General features: G+C 45.7%; 1 protein-coding gene across 11 annotated transcripts; it reads right to left on the bottom strand.

Annotated features, from left to right (window-relative positions):
• On the bottom strand, positions 1 to 26334 carry PFKFB2 (6-phosphofructo-2-kinase/fructose-2,6-biphosphatase 2). 11 transcript variants are annotated; one of them, XR_745189.3, is made up of 16 exons: positions 24748 to 24867; positions 23321 to 23422; positions 17184 to 17309; positions 16555 to 16651; positions 16064 to 16130; positions 15852 to 15926; positions 15442 to 15498; positions 14055 to 14179; positions 11663 to 11870; positions 10756 to 10902; positions 9843 to 9947; positions 8942 to 9071; positions 8102 to 8164; positions 7737 to 7801; positions 6200 to 7111; positions 196 to 285 (listed from the first exon to the last, which is right to left on the bottom strand). XR_745189.3 is itself a non-coding variant. In XM_010341006.3 (16 exons), exons 2-15 carry the CDS (start codon positions 23403 to 23405, stop codon positions 6944 to 6946), a joined length of 1518 nt encoding a protein of 505 aa, XP_010339308.1. In that variant the 5' UTR covers positions 23406 to 23422; positions 24748 to 24867; the 3' UTR covers positions 196 to 285; positions 6932 to 6943. The 11 variants fall into 11 exon arrangements, 10 of the variants coding, with proteins under 10 accessions (XP_003930467.1, XP_010339308.1, XP_010339307.1 ...); XM_010341006.3 differs by having other exon boundaries at positions 6932 to 7111; XM_010341005.3 differs by having other exon boundaries at positions 216 to 285; positions 6920 to 7111.
• Between the last annotated feature and the right edge of the window lie 13 nt (positions 26335 to 26347).

Here is a 26347-nt window from a genome sequence, read left to right as displayed (position 1 = left end):
TGTTTTGAGGCACAGAGAAGTTTAATTTTTCAGTGTAACTGATATTCCTCTTAGGCAAAAGGGAAGGAAATGTGGTGATGTTTCTCCAGGTCTCATTTTGGTGGCCCCAAAAGTCCAGTTCCCACTTAACTTCCTGTTCTAGCCTCTGTGGAGCTGACATTCCAAGCTTTTCAGTAGATCCCAATCCTTTGGAGAGGTGTGGCCCGAACCTCCACATCATCAGCAAGCCAGCATGAGGGATGCTGCGGAGGGGCGTCTGCGCACAGCCAGTGTGGTCTCTGTTGCCTACGAGCCAGAGCGGAAGAGACATAAAGCTATTACACCACTGGCCAAGCAGCAAACATAAAAGTAGAGCAGACTCCTTCTCCTACCTTCCCTCCTCCCTTAACCTCCACAGCCCCACATCCACACACATGCATGAACACACTGGCATGCCTACACACACACCTTGACTCTGGGGAGTCAGGCATACTCGAATGGCATACTCATGGGCTTCTTTCCCTGAGGAGCTGACCTCGTGACCATATTGGACCAGGCACTCCTTTCAGGCCTGGACCATAAGCTACATACCCAAGACATGAAGCAGAAGCAGTCAGAATCCCTTTGGTAGAAGGAGATCGTGTAGGCTATGTCAGCCAAAAGACCATGCCAATAAAGTGGCATTGTAGTCAGGGCTACTTGGCTTCTGAGGATGGTCCCTACTGTTGTAGTTATAGGAGTCCATTCTGAAATCAGTCATCAGAGCAGATCAACTTCTTCCCATAAACTGGCATCTAACATTTTACCTTGTGGGAAATTCTTCCCCAAGAATGGTGTTTCTCAAATGTTAAATGTGCATATGAATCACCTGGTAGTTCTGGTAAAATGAGGATTCTGACTCAGGAGGCCTGGGATGGGGCCTAGGATTCTGCATTTCTAATGAGCTTCTGGTCCTTGTTAAGGTAACAAGGAATAAGGAATGAGGACAGTAAAACAATCCCATCTGCATTTCCTGTTCCAAAAGAAATGAAATGCTGTTTTATACCATCGACCATAATCTCTTTAGAAATGGGTAAATCACATTTTAGGAGCAACAGTCCACTAAATGCTAAAAAAATCTTCAAATGTTTTCTTTATAATAGATAATATGAGTTACATGTTGCTAATGGGAGTTACTGCATAGTGCAATGAAATGCAATTGTTTTTTAATTCTTGCTTAAGTGCCAACAGGTACACACAACTATTGAAGTTCATGCACTTTCCCTAATGTTCTTCCTATCTTCCCCAGAAGGTGGCAGAAGAGAGCCATGGCTATACCATGGCCTTCAAATAACAGTGAGAACTTCGTTGGCTTGTCTGAGTCTGAATCCTTGTGCAGCATGAGGCAAAGTTTTAGGGATGGGGAAGGGATGGGAAACACAACTGAAAATACAAAACAAAAAACCCAGAAGCCTTCTGATAGGTTCAAGTTACTCAACAATTTTATTTACCCATTCTACACACACACGCACAAAAACACATTTCAAATACAGTTTAAAACACCTTAAATGGATCTAAGTGGCACACTTTGTTATCAGTGACACCTGATTAAATCAGAATGTTGCTAAAGACCTATGTTCCTACTTTCAACAGAGCAGTGCCTCAGAAATCTGCAGTAGAACTCTATTTCCTAGACTTCCCAATCTGACCCATCCCCATTCAACCCAGAGGTGCCCAGCCCCACACAATTCCCCTTCCCAAAGGGCACCGTGTATTTGGTCAGCCCTTTGCTTTGGCCATAGCAAAACCATCACCATATCAGCATATGTTGATCTTCTTGTTACGTCAACATAATAAAAAATGTACACAAGCAATTCAGATACAAAAACATTGAGTAGGTAAACATTGGTCACAGATATCCAGTGAAAGGCTTACTGGAAAAAATACTTTTGCCAACCCTTAAAATCAATTTCTGAAGGCCAAATATTCTTCTCATTTTTATTTATTAGATTCAGTGTAAAAGCCAAATGCATGGCTGACTAAAAATAGCAGCCCTCTCCAACAGAATGCAGCGTTCCAGAACAGGGTAAGCTGGGGACACACAAGCTTCAGAAACAGACAGCAAAAGTGAAGTCCTGCCCTAAAGCAGGGGAGTGGATGAGATGACCTCAAGTGAGGGTAACAACTCCAGGCTCTGAACAGGCATTCCCCTGGCTGAGTTCACAAAATACCATAGCAGTGATATGCAACCTTTATCTTTTACAAATAAGGAGAATTTGGCCACTACTATACAAGAAATGTCTATTTAAAATCATAGTGTACAGAACTCCCCTATAAAGAAAATATCTGGAGTGCTTAATTCCTTTCTTTGTAGAGAATTACAGTAATACACACACACTCCAATGGGTGCAATCAGACGGCAGGCGGACTGTCAGCTTATAGACTCTATAGTCAGGCAATACCCAGATGTTACTAGTCTATCAGTCAGCACACAGACACTACTAGAGTCTTGTCAGTCAGTCGACACACAGACACCACTAGAGTACCAACCAGTCAACACACAGACACTACTAGAGTTTCTCATTCAGTCAACACACGGACACTACTAGAATCAGCCAGTCAGTCATCACAGAGACAGTACTAGAGTCTGTCAGTGACAAACAGATCCTACTGGAGTCAGTCAGCACACAGATCCAACTAGTTCATCAGCTGGCCGACATATAGACACCACTAGGGTCTTCCAGTCTGCACACAGACTCTAAAGTCTGCTGGTCAGTCAGTACAGAGACCCAACTAAACACAATCTCCTAGACAGTTGGGTCTAAATTAAATCCCTAGACACACTTCTAATATCTGTGTTACTTTGGGGGTGACCCGCCAATGTTGCAGCCAATGTTGTTCAGGTTGTTATATATTTTTAATAAGTCAAAAATCCATACTAGAAAAACTGGGTAAATCTATCAAATTTCTTGACAATGAACACAGTATGGCTTCTGGGCTTGGCAAAGACAATGAAATGTGCATAAGACTACATAACCCAGACACAGTTCTTCTGATTACCGGATACTTTTTCTCTTGCCATTGGCCACCCTAATTACCAAGGAGTTTCTGTCAATTAAGATCTCCTACTCACACACACACAAAAATAAATAAATAACATAGATGAATTTATTCCCAAACAGCTATATCATGTTTCTTCAAAATGCCAGTGTCTCTGAAGATCAAACGTGGGTTGCAAACAGGATTACGCAGATCCTCCTATGGAATACTCAGCCATTCCGTCTAGGGGTACAAACAGATTGCATCCCTAACTCCAACTTCTTCGGAAACAAACAACAATAAAACACCAGAACCAAAGCTATAGGGCAGATCCCTAGCACAATGCAAGGCTTTAGAAGCTTTTCTTATTCCACTTTCCAACTCAGTGTAAAATCATCACTTTACTGAAACAAAAACAGCAATACAGATAAGAGCTGAATTCCAACTTAGGGATTAGGAGATAGGAAGAGAAGCAGGTTCTCTAAATCTGCTTTAGATTTCTCTTTCAAATCTGTCAGAGACTTGAAGCAAGAATAAGAAAACAGAATAATTTCCCTTTCCCCACTTTAGACAAGTAAATTTAAAAAAAAAATTTTCCGAGGTGAGGTCTCACTATGCTGCTCAGGCTGGTCTCAAACACCTGGGCTCAGGTGATCCTCCCACGTCAGCCTCCCAAGTATCTGGGACTACAGGTAATAAGCTGCAGCCACCACCTTATTCCAGTAGATTAAATGCTAATGTCTTTATCTATTTCTCACAACATAAAACCTATGGCCTCAGCAGAGAGTACTTTTAAGTCCATTTTTATTTTGTAGGACTTGTGATAGAAACAATCATAGCAATGTGCATATACCACAACATGCATTCAAGTAAGAAGACCAGGAGAGAAAAAATGAGAAGTAGAGATGAAACTTCTTTAAAATGTGGAGTAAAAGTTCTTTTCCATTCTACATTCTCCTGGCTTCTTCCTGCTGGACTTCTCTGAAGGGATTTTGCTTTAGAAACCAAAGGATGCTGAAGCCCTTGCTCATCAAATTCTAATTTCTCATGTTCTGTCTGAAGATAGTAAGACCGCCCCCCCCCCGCCCCCCCGCCGCCCAGCTCCTCTTCTGAGGAAAGCAAACTGGCACAGGGGAGAGTGGGGAAACAATGTCAGGCTGAGAGCCAGAGTGAACATCCCAGTGACCTGTCTCTAACGCTGGGGCTACTGACAGGTTAACACAATGCTCACTTGTTAGACAAGTCTCCTCTTGCTAAGAGTAGGTACAGTGTTAATCCAATCTGCGGATCAAAGTGCTCCCTCTTCTCATTCATTAGTTCTGAATTACTCTCACCTCACAGCAGAAGAAAAGACTGAATGCCCATTTGGGCTACATTAACTGGGAGCAAATGTAGACAACGAAACCTTGTAAAAGTGCCAAACATGCCTCCCCAACCGTATCTCCTTCTCACATTAGTGGCGGTGGAGGCATCCCCATCCCCCAATCCCTGTAGTCTCATAGCCACAGGACAACAGAAAAGTCAGGAGAAGCGACGTGATGGTGAGCACTTCTAGACTCACAGTGTTGCTCTATTGCAAATGCTCATTTGTTACAAATTACGTCATGTCTCTTAACCTTCCTCTGGGCGATAACCTTTTCTTCTACTTCTGTGTGTCTTTCTCCTGTCCCTGCCCCCACCAGCCCAAAGCTCCACAAAGACACTCAGTACACATTATATAACCACTAAACAGGAATAGCAGGTTACTTTACATCTTGGACATAATTTTGAGATGAATCTAGGTAAACAGCCTTTAGAAGCTGGCTCTGGTATCCTACTCGGGACAGAGGAGTAAAAGACTCCGGGTCAGGGAGTTATTGCCTGTGACGACAACTTTATCATCCTGCAGAGTCTACAGCTCTCTCCAGGGTGCTTAAAATCCCCAGCTGCTATCTAGGGACAATTATTTAATTCAGTGATTTCTTCCACATCGCTCAGCAATAGAAAGGAGTAAAGATGGGACTAGAACCTAGAATAACCCTCTAAAATACACAGCCTGCCTTCCAGAGGTTTATATCACTTAATATGATCTGCTCAAACATCAAACCCAAAGAACTGTCCTTTAAGGACTGAGAAATTCAGAATTCCTAGGCTGACACTTTTGTCTGAGGAACTGCTATCCCAGTATTTTTCCATCTAACTTCCTAAGGTGGAGTTCTTAACCTGGGCTATGTCAGAATTATCCAGGAAGCTACGTAAATACATGCATGTCCAGACCCAGATCCCAGAGACTGTGAGTCAGTATTAGGCGTAAGGTAGACACAGGCATGTTTATGATTCAACAATTCTAAAGGGGATTCTAAGGAATACTCCTGGATGAGAACCACAACAAAAGGTCTTCCGTTATCATGGAAGCAGACAAGCCGATAACTTTAAGGTGGGGAGTCACCTATCTCTTTTTAAAATCCCATGAGAACTCTAAACTTGCCTCTCAGAAAAACATACATATATTCGTGCATTTTGCATGCAAAATTAGAAAAGAGGATAAGCCATCGTGGTCATCAAGGGGCTAAGAATTCCTTCTCTAAACATTTTCTGTTTAACCCTACAAAGAAAATGAAATGACAGAAGTAACTAGATAAATATAAACAGTTAAGAGCTAGATCCCACAGCGTTCCAAGGACTTCTCCGGACTTCAAGATGAGATAGTTTCTCCTTATGAACAAAAGAACACTCCAATGAGAGAGATTAAATTCATCATCAAGCTTTTTCACATTTGGGAAATAAATGCTAATGTAAAAACTATTTTGTTTTGGCGTGTTTTTCTTCTAAAACAGGGTGTGAAATTATGCAAAAATAAGCCATTTTAGTGAGCTCTTCCCTGCCTCTTGCCTTGAGCAATTCAAACATCCGTGGTGGCTCCTGAATCTAACTGCCCTTCTAAACCACCCCAGAGGATACTGACTTTGGCAGGAAAAGTTGTTGTGATTGGCAAAGAACTCGGGAACCATGGGAGAAAAGATGTGACTGGTCTCCAAGAGCCCCGCATGAGCTGCAGCCCACCCTGCTCTCCAAAACCCCACTCTGCAGACCTCAAAAGACCCAGGCCTGACTCTAAGTTAAAAATAAAAGCCAAGATATTTCCCACATCCTCAGAGCCAGATTCCCCCAGGGCATCAAAGACTTAGGACTGTTTCTTATGAAAGGAGGCAAGAGCTCTCACCCTATGTACACTTGCAAGCTCCAGAGTATTCTGTGGATGTTCTGTAGCCTGGGCTGGCCCGTGCAGGACCTCGCTGGAGAGGAAGGCAGAAAGGAAAGGAAAGACTCCTCCAGTCCAGATCCATCTGGACCCGCTGCAGAAAGCATCAGCTGGGCCAGACTTGTCTCCTGCCAATCACCCCTTCCTTCCTAGACAGACACCGCAATGCCATGCATTACACCGGACAATCCAGAGGGGACACGAAGGTGGGAGAGGAAAGCAGTCAAGCAAGCACGGTGAGGAAAACACACGTCGAAGAGACAGAAGTGAAGGAAGAACGGACGTTTTGTCCCCCCACCACTCACCCACCCTCCATCCCCCAGAACACTTTACCCACGCGAGGACATTAGTGAAGTAAGACACCAGGGAACACAGAGAAGAACCAAGAGCGTGGGGCATGTTCAGCCCCAATGGAATGTATCTTTTTCCTCCTCCTCCAGACCATTCCATCTGAGAATCTGTCCTGAAAGACACAATTTGCTAACCTGCCCCTGGGTGGAAAGATGTTTCAGACTGGAGAACAGCTAAGGTTGTCCTGGAAACACATAACCTCACGTTCTATGTTAAGATTAATGGTGAAGTGTCAGGGGTGGGGGTGGAGGGAGGAAGTTAAATGACACCTTGATGATTAGTGACAAGGGCAGGAGGCCAGGGCGGGAGGGAAACACACGGTCACACCACCGAAATGCTGACTTGGGTCTTCGGCTAGTCGGCCCCTTCTTGCATGTCCAGGGCACGGAGAGGGCTGAGGGGCTTGAGGGGCCGGCTCCCAACACTGTAATTTCTTGGACGCCTTATTGTATTCGAACTGGACAGAGGCGTAAAGCTGTTCCTTCTCATCCTTACAGGGGTTTGGTTCTTGGGGAAGTTGTTCTGATTGGAAATGGAGCGACACCACACAAATGAAAGCCAAGCCAAAAGCTCACTCATACAGGTTAATAACGTGCTTGTAACCACAACAGCTTCCCTCACTCCTGCTCTTCTGCACACAGGGTCCCTCAGAGGGAATGGGCCATGGCCTGGCCTCCTAGCACCAGGGTGCTAAAGGGAGAAGCTCCTTGAGCATAACATTCCAAAGCAGGAAAAAGACCCAAAGAGAAGAAGGGGCTTACTGAAGACCACACAGAACCAGGGACAGACCTAGGAATGAACCTCCACCTGCTGACCCCCACCTTATAGGCTCCTCTGGACTCTGCTTTCTGAAGGAATACTTGGGGCTGGAGGGGGGTGGTAATTTTCATTTCTCTTCAGCCAAATACTTTCCATATTTAATTGAATTTCCAGGAGCCAACATTCAAGGTTAAGACTCATGAAATGGGTACTAAGTTTAAAAAATAATAATTCCAACATCTCTTTCAGACCTAGCAAACTATATAAAACATAAGTTCTGAATCTGTTCCCTTTTGCACATAAAAGAAATCCCAGACTCTTAATGCCAAAGCTTCAAAGCCTCAAGGTGGCAGGGAAACGGGCGTGTTCACCACGGGAAAATACTTACAGTTGGCTTGTCGCGGTGTGTGTTCACGGCCTCCACATTAAGCTTAATTGTCTCCACTTTGCACCCTGAGAAAACAGAGGAAAGAGAAGCCTTAAGGAAAAAGCAGAAAGCAAAGAGGTGAGTTGTTAGCTATTTCTTTTTCCCAGGTGGAAAATTCCTTAGTTTCATTATGGGAAAGCATACCACAAAGAAATGTATGCATTCTGCAATACACACAGTTACGCACACAGAACTTTAAAAACAGAAGGCGCTGATGGAATATATAAGTACACAGGGATAATGAAGCGGAACTCTAGACAGACTTCAGAGAAAACTCTGACCTTCCTCAATTCCCAGCTCCCGCCAGCCCCTAAGTGCATAGTTACCGTAGGCCACAGGAGTAAGTTTGAAGATGGTATGGAGAGGGCATCTCAAGTACGGTAGCTCATCTGAAAGCAGAGAGACCAGATGAGGGAAGTTTCTTAGTATTATGGAGTAGGTCAAGTTAGTGGAAGAGAGATCCTATGGAGCTCATAATGAGTTTCCCTTACCCTGACCACCTCCTAGTGTTGTATGACTCCTCCCTTAAACCCCGGAACACAAAGCCACCCAACCTTCTGCGTGGCTAAGGAAGGAAGTATGGCCATCTTAGATCATTCTATGCAGACAAATCAGGAAGAAGTACTGTAGCCAGAGAGCCCCACGGAAGGGGTTCACCTGGGTACAGCAAAGGCCAGTAATGCCTGCCACAACAGCTTCCCAGCAGCTCAGGATGCTGAGCTCAGCCTCCACAATGCAGGCTTCTCAGTAGCTCCAGAAGATCAGGAAGGGAAGTATGGCAGAAGGCAGCGGCACCTTCTTACTGCCTTTACCCAGAAACTACTGCTGCTCCTAAGAGAATATCCACCTAGTAGGCAGCGTGGCAGGCTGGGAATGTTCAACCACTGTCCTGATGCTGCCAGGAGTGTCAGTGTGACACTGGCCCCTAAGCCAGGCAGGATCAAGGAGCACCAGCAGCAGCCACTCTCCATTGGAAGCTCTTGTAGCAGCAGAGCGAACTCAGAAAGTCATTAACTCAGTGGCTGCTGGGAGCCCCACACTGCTGCCTGGAGAAAGTACTCTAATTTGAGTGGAAGACAGGGAGGTCTGTTTCTCAGGAGTCCTGGTGCCACTGTGAGTCCGGCCCCTCCCCCAGCTGTGTCTCCCAGCCCCTCCCTCAAAGGCACCTGCGCCCTTATCCAAGAAGTAGGCCAGAAGGCAGCGCATGACAGCTTGGTGGGAGATGACAAGGACATTGCCCTGACGTTCCAGCTCCATGATGACAGGCTCCAGCCGCTGCACCAGGTCCTGGTATGACTGTGGAGGGAAATGGGCCAGGCTGGCAGAAGGCCAGGTGCAAGCTGCCAGCCAAGTCCGTGGCTGGACCTTGGAGTCTAAAGAGCCACTCCTTCTTCAGCTGGCTTTCCTCCTGGAGGCTCAGTGAGTTTGCACCACTATCACCTGCTAACTGCCCCTAGCCCTGTACCTCTTGAGAAACGGGTCTTTCAAGAGCAATATGCAGACCAAGAAAACTATAGGTCAAGATGAGGAAGTGTTAGTTCAACTTGTGTGTGTGTGTGTGTGTGTGTGTGTGTGTGTGTGTGTGTGTGTTTTCTTCCCACAGATTAATACATGCAGGAGACAACAAGAGATTCCTAGGGATTTCCTGTTTAGTTTTATTTACTTTTGCCTCACACATCCCTAGAGTACGGAAGCCACTTAGACAAGGAAATAGCCGAAAACTGAAGATGATAGGGAAATAATTCCTATCCCATAGATTTACTTGGTGACTCCACTCGCTTATGTGGAGGTGGGTTTGAGGGAGTAGAAGGAAAACAAGAAGGAAAAACGACTGTGTAGATTCTAAAACATACTGAACACAGAGGATGCCTTTGTCACCCTTATCCCTGGGACTGCTAACAATTAAGGAGGCATTCGATTGTCTAAGCTGAATGAAACCACGATGACCCAAGGGAAGGAAGATAAATGATGCCTAGACCCTCCAAATTACATTCAGTCCTTCCCCCAAATTAAAGCTAAACCCTTAGCAAGGGCCCAGGCAGTCACTTTACATGACAGGGGTCTTACCTCCCCACCGGGATATCGATACAGATACTTCTCTTGATCCCGAAGTGCAAACTCTTCCGGGTACCGCTTCTCAATCTCTGCATAGGTCATCTCTTCACACACGCCCTGCAAAAAACCACCTGAACCTAGCTTGAAGAGGTAGACTGTCTCACACCAGCCCCATCCCAAACAAGGAAGATGGCACTGAAGAATGCTAGTTTCTTACTACATGCCAGGCACTGTGCTGGGTCCTTTCATGGATTACAGCCGCCTGTGAGCAGAGTGTCACAGAGTGTTTGTGACTTGCAGGGTGAGGACCACTGCAGGGAAGAAGCAACTTCTCTGGCTCAAGCTACCATGTTCTCCTACTACTGGGGGGAACTTATAGGTCAAGAAAGTCGAGAGGCTCAAAGGAAGAGAAAGCAGAGGAGAGAAACTGAAGGGACTGGAGACCTGCAGGAAAAATAAAAGGGTAGAAGGAAGGAAAGAAAAAGAAATGTCTACTTTTGTTCTCAAGAAGAGAGAAAGCCAAGAGAAATTCTGGGAAAAACTTTTCCTGAATAGCTGACCAAATGATTTCAGCAGAAAGTGAAGTGGGTTGTTAGCTATTTCTTTTTCCCAGGCAGCAAATATACAAAGGAATAAAATGAGTCCTTGTTAGTCCCACTCTCTCCAGGTGCCAGAAAGGCTGGCTCGAAAATTGATTTAGGTCCCATGATTGGCACAGGTACTGAAGCAGGCAGGAAACTCCCTATTGAAGATACAGTTGTCCACCCTGAGCCTCTGAACTGGCCATAGAGTCAGCTTCCTCAGAGTTTTTACTTGGTGGTTCTAATTTCCTAGATAAAACTGTCCAAGTAGTGACTTCTGAGAGTTCCTGCCTGAATACGAGACTCTCATTGCCTTTTCTGGACCTTCAGAGTTTCCTACTCACAGCATCAATCTCATTCAGAATCTTCCACTGCTCATAGGGCACTCCAAGAGATTCGGCAGTCTGTATGGTCCTCTTCAGCTGGCTTGTCCACACTTTGAGGTCTGTTATCTCCTGTTCCTCCAGAAACTTCCTTAGAGCTTGGGCAAACTGGAATTTAAAAATAAAAATTGGCCAGGCGCGGTGGCTCAAGCCTGTAATCCCAGCACTTTGGGAGGCTGAGGCGGGTGGATCACGAGGTCAAGAGATCGAGACCATCCTGGTCAACATGGTGAAACCCCATCTCTACTAAAAATGCAAAACATTAGCTGGGCATGGTGGCACGTGCCTGTAATCCCAGCTACTTAGGAGGTTGAGGCAGGAGAATTGCCTGAACCCAGGAGGCGGAGGTTGCGGTGAGCCGAGATCGTACCATTGCACTCCAGCCCGGGTAACAAGAGTGAAACTCCGTCTCAAAATAAATAAATAAATAAATAAATAAAAACAAAAATTAAGGGGAAAAAATCACACACAGACACCCCCCCGCCGCCCAACACACACACACACACACACAAGGCCTGCTAACTTGGCCTTTAATGGACAACATGCATAACCATTGTCAAAATCCTCTTGGGTATAAACCCAAGAGGAAATGAACTTTGACTGGAGCACCCTGTATACTGCTCAGTACACAAGTTACGCTCAGTAAGTATCTGATGGCTGAATGATCACAGCAGAAATGAGTCCAAGTTATCTACACTTCAGTACAGAGCTACACACAGTAGCAAGAGCACACCTTGATCACCTGCCTGACTATGAAACCATGGCCTAAGTCCAAATGGGATTTAAGTAAGGAGATAAAAGAGATGACCTCAGCCATGCCCTTCTAACTCTAAGCCTAGAAAATCCAGTGTGCTGACTAATTACTCACCTGCTTTCCCCGTACTGAGAGGCCAGAGTCACCCCCAATCTTCCCCAAGAGATTGAACTCGCTCTCTCCGTGCCGGCAAAGGTAAATGGTGCGAGGCTGGACATGGATATTCATGAGGTAGTAGACTATCTTGCTCTGGATATAGTCCTGGACTCTGTTGACTAAAAATCGCTGGCCCACATTTATCACCTTGATGAAAGAAAGATCCCTGGGACAGGGCAGAAAAAAAAAATTCCCTGGGTATGGAAATCTGAGAATAAGAATCAGAGTGAAAAGGATTTCTACAGGGACTTGCAGCTGCTTTTCCTCCTCTCCCCTGTCACACCCACGTTTATGGAATCAAATGGTAGGAGAATAATTACTCCTTAAAATCAAAATGAAGTACAATTTCCTGAACTTCTAGTCAGTCTGTACCATTTCCTCAGTGCCTGTACTGTGCCATGTAATGTAGATAAATATGATAAACAGAATTCGGGCTTCCCATCAAGGGCTAGAGACTACGTGACCTGAAGATTTTGCTAAGCCCGAAATTCGGTGAGAAGAGTAAGTCCCATTTGAGGCAGTCAAGACCTGGGCAGAATACAGCACGGTAAGCAATGAAGGGAAAGGAGGAGGGAGCAGAAGCAGAAACAGCAGTGTCTACACACTCCCTGCATCTACCTCAGCACGCTTCTCTCAAAGACACTTTCAGATATTGATTGCCTTGAGGCCAACATGGAACTGTTCTCTTTATCAAAGTCGTAAGTGTGGCCAGGTGCAGTGGCTCATGCCCGTAATCCCAGCACTTTGGGAGGCCAAGGTGGGCAGATCACGAGGTCAGGAATTTGAGACCAGCCTGGCCAACATCATGAAACCCTGTCTCTACTAAAAATACAAATATTAGCCAAGCATGGTGGTGGGTGCCTATAATCCCAGCTGCTCGGGAGGGTGAGACAGGATAATCGCTTGAACCCGGGAAGGCAGAAGTTGCAGTGAGCTGAAATTGCACCACTGCACTCCAGCCGCCCCCCCAACCAAAATCAGTTGTAAGTGCTTATTTTAAATCAAAAATTCAGAAAAAAAGATGGAAGGATACAAATCACCCATCACCCTACTACCAGAGATAACATCTACCAACGTATATATATGTAGAGATGTGTGTGTGTGTGTGTGTGTGTGTGCGCGCGCGTGCGTGTGTGTATTCTTCTGAATGTTTTTCTAGGTGAGATTTTGTTCCAACTGAAGAATACTTTTATGCCAAACCACCAAGAGGTGGTTTTCAGCCTCCGTATTAAGGGGATCCTGGGAAACCCACTCAAAGGAACTGAAAGGCTCAAAACGTTAAACAGACCACTGTATTAAGTGTGCCATGCACATTAAATGGGCCATTTGCTTGGCTGCAGGTCTGTATTATTCGAATAGAGCTATTAACTGCCCTAAATGCATGCTCTTTTACGAGGCCACATTCCTGCAGATTTCCATGCGTACACCATCTTTCTTCGACATGGACTTGGTATTTTGTTACAGCTAATATACTTCACACATGACAAGTTAATCTATATTCTATACCATGCTACCAACAGATGCTTCCATATTAATGACAGCTGGCATTCAGCAAACATTTCTCTGAGTCAGGCATGAAGCCTGCCATTGAGATATGGAGCAGTGGTTCCCAACCAGGGGTGATTTTGCCCCCCAGGGAACATCTGCCATGTCTGGAGACATTTTTGGTTGTCACAGCTTGGAGGTATTACTGGCACATAGTGGGCAAAGGCCAAGGAAGCTGCTAAACATCCTGCGATGCACAGGACAGCTCCAACAACAAAGAATCGCCCAGTTCAAAGTGCCAGTAATACTGAGATTGAGGAAATTATGCTCTAGAGACTAGAGAGAAAAAAACTAATGATAGAAAACACTTCCAGCCAGGCACGGTAGCTCACACCTGTAATATCCAGCACTTTGGGAGGCCTACGTGGCTGGATCATTTGAATTCAGGAGTTCAAGGTCAGCCTGGCCAACATAGTGAAACCCTATCTTCACTAAAAATGTGAAGGCATGGTGGCACACGCCTGTGGTCCCAGCTACTCGGGAGGCTGAGGTGGGAGGATCACCTGAGCCCAGGGGGCAGCAGTTGCAGTGAGCCCTGATTTCACCACTGCACTTCAACCTGGGTGACAGAGCAAGATCCTGTCTCAGAAACAAAAACAGAAACAAAAAAAAAAAACCACTTCAGTTTTTGTGTACAAGATGCAACCCACATAAAAGCCACAAATCCCATACCTTATTTCTCTGGGGTGTTGTTAACACTAGATTTGGATTATCAGAAGCAAGTTAGAGAATAGAGGGAGAAAGGTTATTTTCCCCAGATGAGACCTTTGCCTTGGGCCCTTCAAACCATGGCCTTAAACCTTACTTGTCATAGTTGTCTGGGTCAAGGGGACGGTAGGTAACTTTGTAGCACTCAATTCTCTTCAGGAAGTCCTCCATCACGTTCTCCCTGTTCCTTTCAGGGTAGTCAGGGCTGGATACCTTAACCTCCTAAAATCATAGGAACAGTAAAGGCCTCGTCAGAGGTCTGCCCTTAACAGCCCTCCTACAAATAGCCACTGCTATAAAAAGAAAAAGAACCCCATAAAAGTCGCCTTTCACTGGAACATTGGCACTCCACTCATTGAGTACCCCCTCCCCCATCCTGTGACCCTGGCAACCAAAAAAGTAAAGACAACTGGGGAGTCATGTGCCTGCACTTGGCTGCAGGACAGAGGCAGTCACGCAGCCGAAGCTGCTCCTGGGCCCCAATCCCTTTACGTAGTTTCCTGAGAAAACAGAATAGGCTCCAGTGTTTCCCCATTACCACTCAGAATAGGGTGCATGACCCCAGTGCCTGACTTGGGACCAGATGCCTCTTCCTCAGATGATCCCAAGTTCCACTTGCTGGGAGAGCACCTGCATGAGACCATGTATGGATATCTACTCAGCCTAGCAGAGCACGACCCATCCAACGTGGACTGTCTCATGCTGTGACCCCACAGGGCATGAGGAGCTCGATGTATAGAACACTGACTGGAACACTGGACAATTGCTGAGGAGATAACCTTCCTGTAGGTAAGGCCTGAAATGAAGAGTCTGATTCATTCCTTTTTTTTTTTTTTTTTTACAAAAAAAAAAACAAGTTCTTACTCCATCAGCCAGGCTGGACTACAGTGGCACAACCACAGCTCACTGCAGCCTCGACCTCCCAGGCTGAGGTAATCCTCCCACCTTAGCCTCCCAAGCAGCTAGCTGAGATTACAGGGATGTGCCATAACACCCAGCTAATTGTTGTGGTTTTTGTAGAGACAATGTTTTGCCCATGTTACCCAGGCTGGTCTTGAACTCCTGGGCTCAAGCAATCCACCTACCTCAGCCTCCCAAAGTGCTGAGACTACAGGTGTGAGCCACCACGCCCAGTTGATTTATTCCAACATCTAGGTCTCAGCATCCAGATAATACGCAGAACACAGGGCCAAGACTCCTACAACCTAAACCCTGGTCTTCATTCAACGGCTAATTCTTACTTGATTCTCTAGAACCCCAGTTTCCTTTCCCAAGAGAAGACTATAGAAGTACCAGATGGTGCTATGGCAGATAGAAAACATCTTTGAGATGTTAAACATGTCCATTTCTCTCTTTCATTACCGAAAACACCCCTTCCCCACAGAAAACACACACACATACACACACACACACACACACACACACACACACACACACGAAGCACAAAAGGTGAAGAGGAGATGATAGGTAGGGCTGTCACCCACCAGAATATTGGCAGCAATGACATCAGGATCATCACAGACAGATTCCACAAAGAATACCTGGCCATGGAGAGAAGGCAGTTATAAACAAGTCGAAAATGCCAGGCTGTCAATTAAGAGCACATGCTCATCTGCCCCACCCAGCCACCACATCTCCCAGGATTTTTTTCATGAAAGTGGCCTTCAAGTCATCCTCATAGCTCTTCCCACATCCCCTGGGCCTCAAATATACAGGCTAAAGGTCTGAGAAAAGACCTGAAAGAAAACACTCAAGGACTGGGTGTATGCTCTGAGAGAAGAGGTTCAGATATCCCATCCTGCCCTCACCCACTAGAGTCAAAGAGATCCATGCCCCCAGCCTGACTCTCCACCTCTACTCATCCTTTTTCTCCCAGCATGGAGTCAGATCCTACCTTGAAGGCATTCTGTTCAGCAAAATTCAAAATCATATCCCTCCTCTCCCGGGTGGTATTGGTGGCATCAAACACCTGTGAAGAACGCATACAAGGTAAACGAGCAGGAACAGAGAAATGGAACCCCACCAGGGCAGACTCAAGGTGGGGCTGGGTAGCCAGGCTGCTGCAAGGGTGGGGACCAGGAAGAAGAAGAAACAGATAAAGCTTACCGCAATCTGACCATTCTCCTCGGTGAGATACGCCTTAACGTCTTCCAGCGCCACCAGAGCACACTGTCTGCCAGGAGAGCAAACGAAACCAGCAAGGAGAGCTAAGCTCAAACACAGTGAGAGACACAGACATTCGGGTGGCTACAGGAGTCACATCCCTACCCACTTGGTTTCCCACTGCTGAAAACCTTCCTCTAACTAGATGTTTCAGCTAACTCACTGAGGGTCTTCACACCATCCTATGACCCCTTCCTGGCCCTGCCCCAATGCACAGAGCTTATACCTCTTCAGACTTCTGCTGCAAGCACACAGGTATCACCCTGAGTCCTGTTCTTCTGCCCACCCAAGCTTAAGGTCACTTGCCCATCACGTAACTTCCACTTAACTTCCCCATGAGATAGTTACTGAGACGAAACCAAGCCCTGTCACACCGAGTCTCACAACAGCTGGGAAAGAGCTGACCTGGAGATCAGGCCTTAAACAAGACTCACCTGCGGATCTTCATGGCCTCCTCATTGTCATGCCGAAAGAAGTCGTAGGACTTATAGGACTTGACAGCTTCACGCCGGTATACCCCAAGATTAAACACTGCAGAAGACACCCAAATCCTTCAGCAGCAAAACAATATGATGGCCCCACCAAATGGGACTTCTTGCTTGGCCTAATGTCGGAGTGGCCAAGGGGATGAAAAAAGCAGCATGGCAGGTTGGAAAAAGCATCAGATGAAAAGTCAAAAGAGTTGGGTTCAAGTACTGACTTTCTAGACCTTGGACAAGTCTTAGCTGTCTGAGGTTTCCATTTCCTCAGCCACTCTGTCTATTTCACAGAGACACTGCTAGGGTTGGATAACATACATGTAAGACCTCTGAAAATGTACAGCCCTATGCTCTTCTAAATCTTAATAGTCCTATCAAAGGCATTCCCTCAAAACTAGGCCAATCCACCCACGCCAGAAGGAGACAAGTCTGGGAACAGAGAATAACTCCAGTAAACCAGAAAGCAACTGCTATTTCTTCCAGAAGCACCCTATAGCATTGAAGTCAAGAAGAATAAGTCTCCCAGAGACCGGTGAGGCCCAGAAACTAAGAAATTCCCTTCCTGAGGAATGAGCCACACTTACCTTTGGTGGGCACTCCAATCCAGTTGAGGTAGCGTGTTAGTTTCTTGGACACATAGGTTTTACCCCGGGCTGGCAAACCGATCATAACGATGAGAGTCGGGGAGTTGGTCATGTAGGAGGCCCATGCTAGAAGGAAATGAAACAAAATAAAATGAAATGACTAGGGGCCTACTAAGGTTTATACACTGAGCTACGAACTTCATAACCATAATCTCATTTTATCTTCATAAACCTCTAGAAAAGCAAAGGTTCAGGAAGTCTGGGAAGACAAATAAGGAGATATCAGGCAGGCCTCCTGAAACAGAGTTAAAGGGTTGAGCAGACTTCCAGAAAATGCCCAAACCAAGACACGTCTCCTCTCCATATCTGAGGTCTTCACTGAGGTACCCAAGGTGGAAAAAGGGGAAAAAGTGGCAAGTATAAGAAAGAAAGTAACCATGGTGGGGCCAGACATGATAGCTCATGCCTGTAATCCCAGTTATCTGGGAGGCTGAGGTGGGAGGATCACTGGAGGCCAGGAGTTCAAGATAAACCTGGGCAGCATAGAGAGACCCTTGTCTCTTTATATATACATATATATATATATAACTTAGCCAGGTATGGGGGTGTGCACCTGTAGTCTCAGTTACTAAGGAGGATTGCCTGAGCTCAGGAGTTCAAGGTTGCAGTGAGCCATGATCACATCACTGCACTCCAACCTGGGCAACAGTGCAAGACTTTGTCTCAAAAAAAGAAAGAAAAAAAACAGTGACATCCTCCTTAAGAATGCCTGGCAATATAAAAATGATATAGCTGTGAAGGAAGGTCTAATGCTTGGAGATTCTACCAGTGCAGAACTGAGCTGGCTCCTATAATAGGTCCAACAGAGTTTCTGTCTCCAGGATCCCACTCATCCCTTCAGAACCATGCACAAGAATTAGCTTGCCCACTGCAGAAAGCCTTGCCTCAAGCTGTTTTGGCCTTTGCATGCAGGCCATGAGCTCCTCTTTAAGCCAGAATTTCTAAACCATAGTGAGACTGAGTTGGGAAAACCTACTTGATACACATTCTGAATAGACCTCAGGAAGCTTCGGGGTGGAGGTAGCCCACACAGGGCATCAGGGCCCACCTGCCGCCATGGCCCATGTAAAAGCAAGACAACTGAGAAGCATTAACAGTCCTCAGTTTACCCTTCCTTAGTAAATTAACTTACTTCAGGAATGCTGATTTGCAGAGATAAGTCTCACTGGACAGGCAGGGCAAATGATGTCCAGGGGATAGCTGACTTGTCTGGGGACACACAATGAGTCAAGGGTACAGCTGGCACTAGAACAGCGATCTTTGCGCTTCCTTGCAGCTTTTCTCGATAAAAAGAGGCTTCTCATCACTTTGCTGACAGGGGCTGGCTCCTCCCGGCCCATCCTGCTGCAGAGGAGAGGTGGGAGAAGGACCCGCACTATTGCCAGCCACTGTCCTGGGGCCAAGAACCACACTGAAGTCATCTAGGATGGCTCAGACTCTGCCAGCTCCAATGAGGGACGGCCTCATTACACAGGATGGGGTAAAGGGAAGAAAGACCTTCCCCTCCCACTTCCCACTACTGCTTCCCAGAAGGTGCCCTGCAAGTTACAGCTGCCTCTCTGCCTGGGGCTAAGTGACCTTGTGTGATTAAGAAACTATTCTGTAAGTTGGAGGTACTTGGATGGGAAATACAATACAACTTTCATTTTTTGAGAAGTAAATGTAAAGATCTCAGTGGAGAAGTGGGTGGAGGGGCCTGGGTAGAGAACCAACCTCGGAAGGAAGAATTTCCTAAGGGTGTTTGGCAAGTACTCAGAATGACCCTAGCGGTGAGGAGGATGAAGTGGAGGCCCAGACCTGGGGATAGAGGGTTTGGCTGTTAGCTCTTTACCCACTGTACACATGGAAAATTCCTGATTCTCAGCAGGAGCCTCTCCAAGGTAGGTAAAAGAGCCACACAAGTGATTTTCATCTCTGTCCAAATAGGGAGCTCAAAGGCAAGCAAACTGTACCCTGCAGCCTCAGCTGGCATTAATCCCTGATCACTGACCCCTAACAGGCAGATAGCCTCTGCATGGGATCAGCTGCCTCAGGTTTAAGTAGTAAAATCCCCTGAGTCTTCACTTTCTCCAGCTCAGCTCAACACCTCCTCTCAATCCCCCATGATTTGGCTCATTACCTTCACTCCTAGGCCTGCTGTGTTCACACTTTCCAGCCCATTAGGCATTTCCCCCAAAGGTCCTGTTACCCTCCCTAAAGCTTAAAATGAACTGATACTTGGGAGCTGCTCTGAAGGCAACCAGGGAACCAGCTGCGCTATGTTTACCCATGTGGACAGAGAATGCTAAGAACAAAAAAAAAAAACTATATCCACGAGGGACCACCCAAGAGCCCTCCAGCAACGCACCTCTCACCTCTTCCTGGAACACACTCATGCATACCTGTTACAACCAGAGCTTCTCATTTTCTGGAGTACAAAACTAAACCACACTTCCTATCTCAAATTGCCACACTAGCAAAAGTAGGAACATTCTGTCCTGCCTGTTAAAAAACAAAACTACCTGCCACCACCACCTGATTAATTTCAGAGACAATGTAAACCATCTCTTGACATACAATAGAAAACTACTCGATCTTGAAATTCTCTTCCACCTGCTTTAAGCCAGGTTCAACTACTTTTCTCAAACTTAAACTTATTTTCCCTTCACAAACTTGCTTAGATAAAATGAGGATTTGAGGCCGGGCATGGTAGCTCACACTTGTAATCCCACACTTTGGGAGGTCAAGGTGGGTGGATTGCTTGAACCCATGAGTTTGAGACCAGCTTTGGCAACATGGTGAAACACCATTCTATTAAAAAAACAAAAATGAGCCAGTCTCAGAACCCAGTCTCAAAATAAATAAATAGATTTAAAAAAGAATTATTTACAAAAACAAACAAAAAAGAGGACTTGATAACTTCCCTCGTGTAAATGGAAAAACTCAAGCTAAGAGCTTTGCCCATGGTCCCACAATAGACAGTCAAGGTCAGGGCTCTGACCAGTCTCCTGATCTCATGACTACCCATTCAGTCCCAGCTGCCAGCTCCCGTGCCTCATGTCGGCACTTGACAAAGGTACCCTCACGACAAACCCAACTATGCTCTCCATCCTAATCCTGAAGGATGGTCTAGGAGAGCAATGGTTCCCAGCCTTTTGATGACCCACATCATCTTCTTTTATTGGTTCTAAAGAGAGATAACATTTAGAAATATGCAGCCCATAAAGCATGTTTCATTAGTGATATTTTACCTTTATTCATCAGAAGTCAGAACTGCTGATTATCTCCTGCCAGTTGACAGGCATGAAATAACCAAGGTCATACAACTACAATCAAACACTAAGAAAGCTGATATTTCAGTTAACCACTAGGCTATAGTTGACACTGTCCAATTTCCATCAAATATCTTGATATATTGAAAACAGCTTACAATATAGAACTTTTTAAGAGGGCAAATTAGTAATACTGATAAACATTTCCAATGTGTCTATCTTTTCTATTTCTGTAGGAAAAGTTGCTGGCACAAATGTGCAAAGGTATATGTGTAAGAATGGTCACTGCAGCACTCTGTGATGATGAAAAACTGGAAACAATTAAATGTCCATCCGTGGAAAGCTGGCATATCCATACAATGCAGAATGAGGTAAAGTTGGATTTACCCACATGACAAGGATGTTCACAAGACAGTAAGTTATTTAAAAAAAAAAAAAGGAAATGACAGCTGAACAGAATATGAACAATATGAACCTACTTTTATTAATAGGATATACTAAAATAGGATGTCTAAAAGAATCATATGTGGAAGAGATAGGAGTTTTTTTTTTACTTTTTGCTTTCTAAATTCTTTCTGTAGTTTCAAATTTTTATGAACATACCTTGCTTTCATATTTAGGGAAAAATAAATGAAAGAACTTGCCTGTTTCAGAACTACTCAAAAAAAATTTTTTTAAGAAAAAAAAGCATGTAGATTTCTCCATTTCTGCTTTCATAAGACTTGCAACCAGTCCTCTGAGCACCTTAAAGTCACCTCGGCCAGTAGCCCCTCTTCACCTCATCCCTGGAGCAGCTGAGGTCCCAGTAATGCTCCTTGGGAGGTTTTGACTCCCTAAAGTCATTCTTCAGCCCTGAAATCCTTAAGCTCAGCCACTTCCCAAAGTTAGCCAACACAGGTGTAATTAGCAGCAAGGGGACAACAGTTAAGCTAGTAATAAAGCAGCTGCTGATGTGAACACTAAGCAGCCAGAGGAACCTGCTCCAAAGTCCAGCTCCACAGGAAAAGGAAGTAAGTGAACACATACCCTCAGAACTGTATTTTCTCCTTTGGCTATGGCTGCAACAGTCTCACAGCCTGATTGGGAGGTGGAGAGAATGGGGTAAATAAACCACGGTGGCTTCTTCTTCTCTAAGAATAAGGTGTTTAGAGAAGCTAGAGCTTGGAAAAAAGAGATTAGAGCCCAGGGCAGGAATTAGAGTTTAGAAGACAGGAAAGAAACCAGGGATTACTGTTTCCTTGACTAATTGAAAGCTCTCAAGGCAGATGAACTGCAAAAGAATTAGGGAGGCAGGTAGGAGAGATTCCTACCATGGAGAGAAAAAGCAAAGCTAGGACTGACACAGGGCATCATGTAGTCAGAGACTCCCACAACTATCGATTCCACCCCCTAGCCCCAGCTCTCTTTTGGATCAAGCACTCTAGTAACACGAGTGTACCTCCCTTTAAGAGGCATGTCCCAGATCCCCAATCTGGGTTACAATATTGTCAAACAAGAGGAGAAAACATTCTTCACTGAAAAAATAATTCTTCCCAGGCCTCTTTTAAATAGTGAGCTTCCAATACACCATCTGAATGTGATTCAATATAAACATTACAGGAATAAATGCAACAGGCAGATTGAGTCACCTGTGAAAAATAACACACACTAGCTATATGCCCAACCGTCTTCTAAGTGCCTTCCTACATTTAGTCATTTAATCGTCACATCACTCTTGGGGGAGATACTATTAGTATCACCACTTTTAAAAAAAGTGAACTGAGGCATGGAGAGGATAAACAACTTGTTCAAGAGCTAAGAAGTCATAAACCCAGGATTCAAACCCAGGCAGTATGACTCCGGAGGTCACTCTCAAACCTCATGCTCTATTAGTTATCTCTCATGGGGTATTTTGCCCTTAGCACCTGGCTTCTTGCCCTGGCAGAGAAAAGAGACCCTAATTGTAGACCCTAACTGTGCCAACCCCAGTATCTCATCTAGCCAGCTGCTTCTGTCCAGCAGGCTTCATGGGTGCTAGGTGAAGAGAGATTATCACCGTTAATCATGAAACTGACAAGAGCATGACATCAAGGTCAGGCTCTGGGAAAAGCTTTGAACATAAGATGAGTCCTGGTCTCATGCCAGTTGGCTGTTTCCACCTGCTGATATATATATATATATATATATATATATATATATATATGAAGGATCATCTCCCCGCAAACTCTCCTGCTGTCTCTAAAAGACAAGCATGGAAATGCTCAGGTGAAAGCTGTCCTCAAATAAATGAGCCTACAGGGAAAATAGTTTACCAAGTACAAAGGCTAAACCTGTAAGAAAGATGCCCAAGATACTATGAGAAGCCAAGTGTCAGGGCTCATTCCCGAGGCCTGTAGGGAATAAAGTCAAGCAGCACTGGCTCCCATCTGCAATTTCTACAATGAACAGCAGTCTCCCAAAACTTAGCCCAGCAGATAAAGCTGCTAACATTACCAGCGCCAAGTAATTCCTGCACCTGCAGCCCTGCCTTACTCATCGTGCTTACAATGATGTTTGTTCTAACTTCCATCAGGAAGCCAGTGTGCAAACATCCCAGGAGACAGCGATTCCGTTTAGGAAAGCAGTAAGAAACTTCTGAGCTACACTGGTAGTCTAGCCCCAAGAACAGACATTTCACTAAGTCTATTTGTTTTAGACAGGACATTCCACCCTGGAGACTTTGTATTAAATTTCCATGTCAAAGAATTATTAATCACTCCCACCAAGCAGCAGAGTCCAGGATTATAACTATATTCCCAAGATAAATGCTGAGAGAGAGAGCAGTCCCTCCTCTTTGCCAGAACTCACAACATTTCTTCTCTGACATTCGAAGATTTGAGGGTTTGGTTTCATAGCTGTTTTTATTCTGTTCTGAGGAAGATGTCCCAGACATGGCAGCTCTTCAGATGTCTGAAAGAAAGCAGAATGTAAAAAAAGAGAAGGGAAAGAAAGAAGACATAACTCAAAAAACTCAGTGCATTGGATTCGTGTGGTATAAGTAAAAGCACCCTGGGCCAAGAGTCAAGTTCAGTCCCTTTTCTCCCAGCTAACAGCTACTTCTCTAGCTCTCTATTTCCTCACCTATAAAAAGAATTGCATTGCACTAGAACCTTACATTTGTATGCTAACTTACAAGTCTACATTTACAGACATTATCTTCTTCAGTCCTTCCAGTAATCTTGTAATTAGGCAGATTTTGCTACCATTATTTCTTCTCCTCATTTTACAGATTGAAAATTTGAGATTCATCGAATCAAGTGGCATGTTCAAGTTCTTTCATGACCTCAGATTCTAGTTTTAAGAATCTGGGCAGAGTGGTAGCAGCAGTTGGGGTGGGGTGGGTTATAAATAGACCAAGTTCATTACCAAAAAGTAACTCCAATCTAACAGTAGGACTCAGTTTTGAAAAAAAGTGAGGCCGGGTGCTGTGGCTCACACCTGTAATCCCAGAACTCTGGGAGGACGAGGTGGGCAGATCACGAGGTCAAGAGATCGAGATCATCCTGGCCAACATGGTGAAACCCCCGACTCTACTAAAAATACAAAAATTATCTCGGCGTGGTGGTGCGTGCCTGTAATACCAGCTACTCAGGAAGCTGAGGCAGGAAAATCGTTTGAACCAGGGAGGCGGAGGTCGCCGTGAGCAGAGATCGCACCACTGCAACTCCAGCCTGGCGGCACAGCGAGACAGAATCCGTCTCAAAGGAAAAAGAAAAGAAAGAAAAGAAAAGAGTGAGAGACGTGGGAAAATCTCGAACATATTCCCTGAAGGAAAAACAGTAACTGGACCCCAAGGCAGCCTTCGCACGTCGTTATTTCTACTCTGGTGCATTCTCAAGCCCTGCTCCGCACCCTCTTCCCAGTTACCCTCGGGACTCAAGTCTAAAAACACCGGAGAGCTGAGGTGGTAAATGACTTCCCCAAGGTCACCTCAGAAAGAGGGGTAAGCCCTGATTCGAATTAGAGTGGGAAACCCCTGAGCTCATGCCCCAAACTCAGACAACGGGGGGCTGGTGAGGACGGAAGGTCCTGCGGCTTCAAGAGCCTTACACGATTCCTCCGCTGACCACGCAAATCCTCCAACCCGAACACCGGCTGTGGCTGCCGGTCCCAGAACGTCCGCGCTCCCTGCAGTGCCCGGGGACCAACACCTCGCCCGGCACTTCACCCGGGGGCACGCAGCCCCCTCATCCAGCCTGCTAGACCCTACCCGGCGCTGCGCAGCTGTGGCTCACCCTACGATCTCTCCTAGGATCCCTCCCTGCCTTGGCCCCGGCGCCTCCCCAGTAACGCAACCGAACCGACAGCTGGCGGCCGGGGCTGGCGCTCCAGTTGCCGGCAAATCACGTGAGCCCGTCCGGCCCCACCCCCTCGAGCCTTGCTCCTCACCTGGAGAGAATCATCCACCAATCGGGCGCCTGGAGGACCCAGGGGGCGGGGCCAGGTCGCTATTGCCTACGCGGGCTCCGGAAGGCGGGTGGAAGTGGGAACCCGAGAGATCGCCAGGTCCCGAGTTTCCCAGCGCCGCGGAGCCTGGTAGCGTCGTTGCTTAGTAACTAATAAGGCTGGGGGCGGGGTTAATAAAAAGCCTGGCTGTCTTCTCTGACTCTCGCGAGAGTGAACTATTCGGTAGGCGCCTTGAGAGGGAGTGTGCTCTTTGGGTGACGAGAAAGTGTTGCAAAGATTAACACTCTCATTCCTGAATCCCAGCAGAACCTCGTTAGATCCCTAAATGGGAACGTAGGCTTATAAAGACGCTTTTGCTAGAATAAACTACCACAACACTTGAGCCGATTATACCTTAAGGTGTTTACATATCCCTTTCCACAGGTCAGAAGCTGTAGCCCAAGAAAATCAACTACTCTCATCGTTGTACCAGAAGCATCCCTGGACCCACCCATACACCCCAGTGGACTTCTAACCACTCCTACCTGACCCCAACCCAGGCAGTATCATCTGTGGTGGTCGTCCTGAAGAACCAAGGAGGAAAATTGCACCAGAAAAAAAAAAAAAAGAGTAATTAAAGGTATGAAAAGATGGAAAGATTACAAATTTATTCAGAAGCGAAGTCTCACAGTGGAGGTGAGTTTGCACATTCCACGTGAACTACACTTTTCATAGTTGCCCCAGCGGGCCTGTCTGATGCTTGATAAACCCACTCTAGGCAGGTGGGACTTGCTGTCTGGATCCCGGCTGGATAAAGAACAATGACTATGGATTTCTTGGAAAAGACAAATATAAATTCAGAGATGTCTTTATTCCTCCTTCGCCTAGGAATTAAATTCATTCTTCCTAAAGTTCAAATCGTTATCTCCTCTTTGAGGCTTTTACAACTCCCAGAGCGCTCTAGTTGCCCTCTCTGTGTCTGTACCACTCTGTTTTTATTCATTCAGTAAGTATTTGTTGAACACTTTTTATTTACGAGGCACAGTCCTGGGTTCTAGGCATACACGGTTGAAAAGGTACACGTAATCTAGCATTATCACGTTGCCTTGAAATTCAGTGGCTGTGTGTCTCACACTTCACCCTGTCTCTCAACCGCAATGAATACTTGTTACACTGAAGGCAGGAACGAAGTCTTCATATCTGTATGCCCAGGAACTGAACTGGAATCTGATGACACTTGTTTCATGACTCCTTACATTGCCACCACCTGAATGAGGCAACTGCCCCGGGCCCAGATGCTGACCTCATACTGTGCTTTCTGATGTGGCAAATAGACGTTTTCAAGCACAGTCTCAGGGAGGTGGAAAGGCCAGTCCTTTGGCCCCTGAGACTCCAATGAGTCAATGTTTAATGCAGCCACGAGCCTAGTCACGAGTATGATTGTTTTTG

The sequence above is a fragment of the Saimiri boliviensis genome, chromosome 14 (assembly GCF_048565385.1).
Source record: "Saimiri boliviensis isolate mSaiBol1 chromosome 14, mSaiBol1.pri, whole genome shotgun sequence".
In the NCBI taxonomy this organism is placed as follows: Eukaryota; Metazoa; Chordata; class Mammalia; order Primates; family Cebidae; genus Saimiri; species Saimiri boliviensis.
The sequence above is the reverse complement of the archived record's forward strand: the minus strand, read 5'-3'. Positions and strand labels throughout refer to the sequence as shown.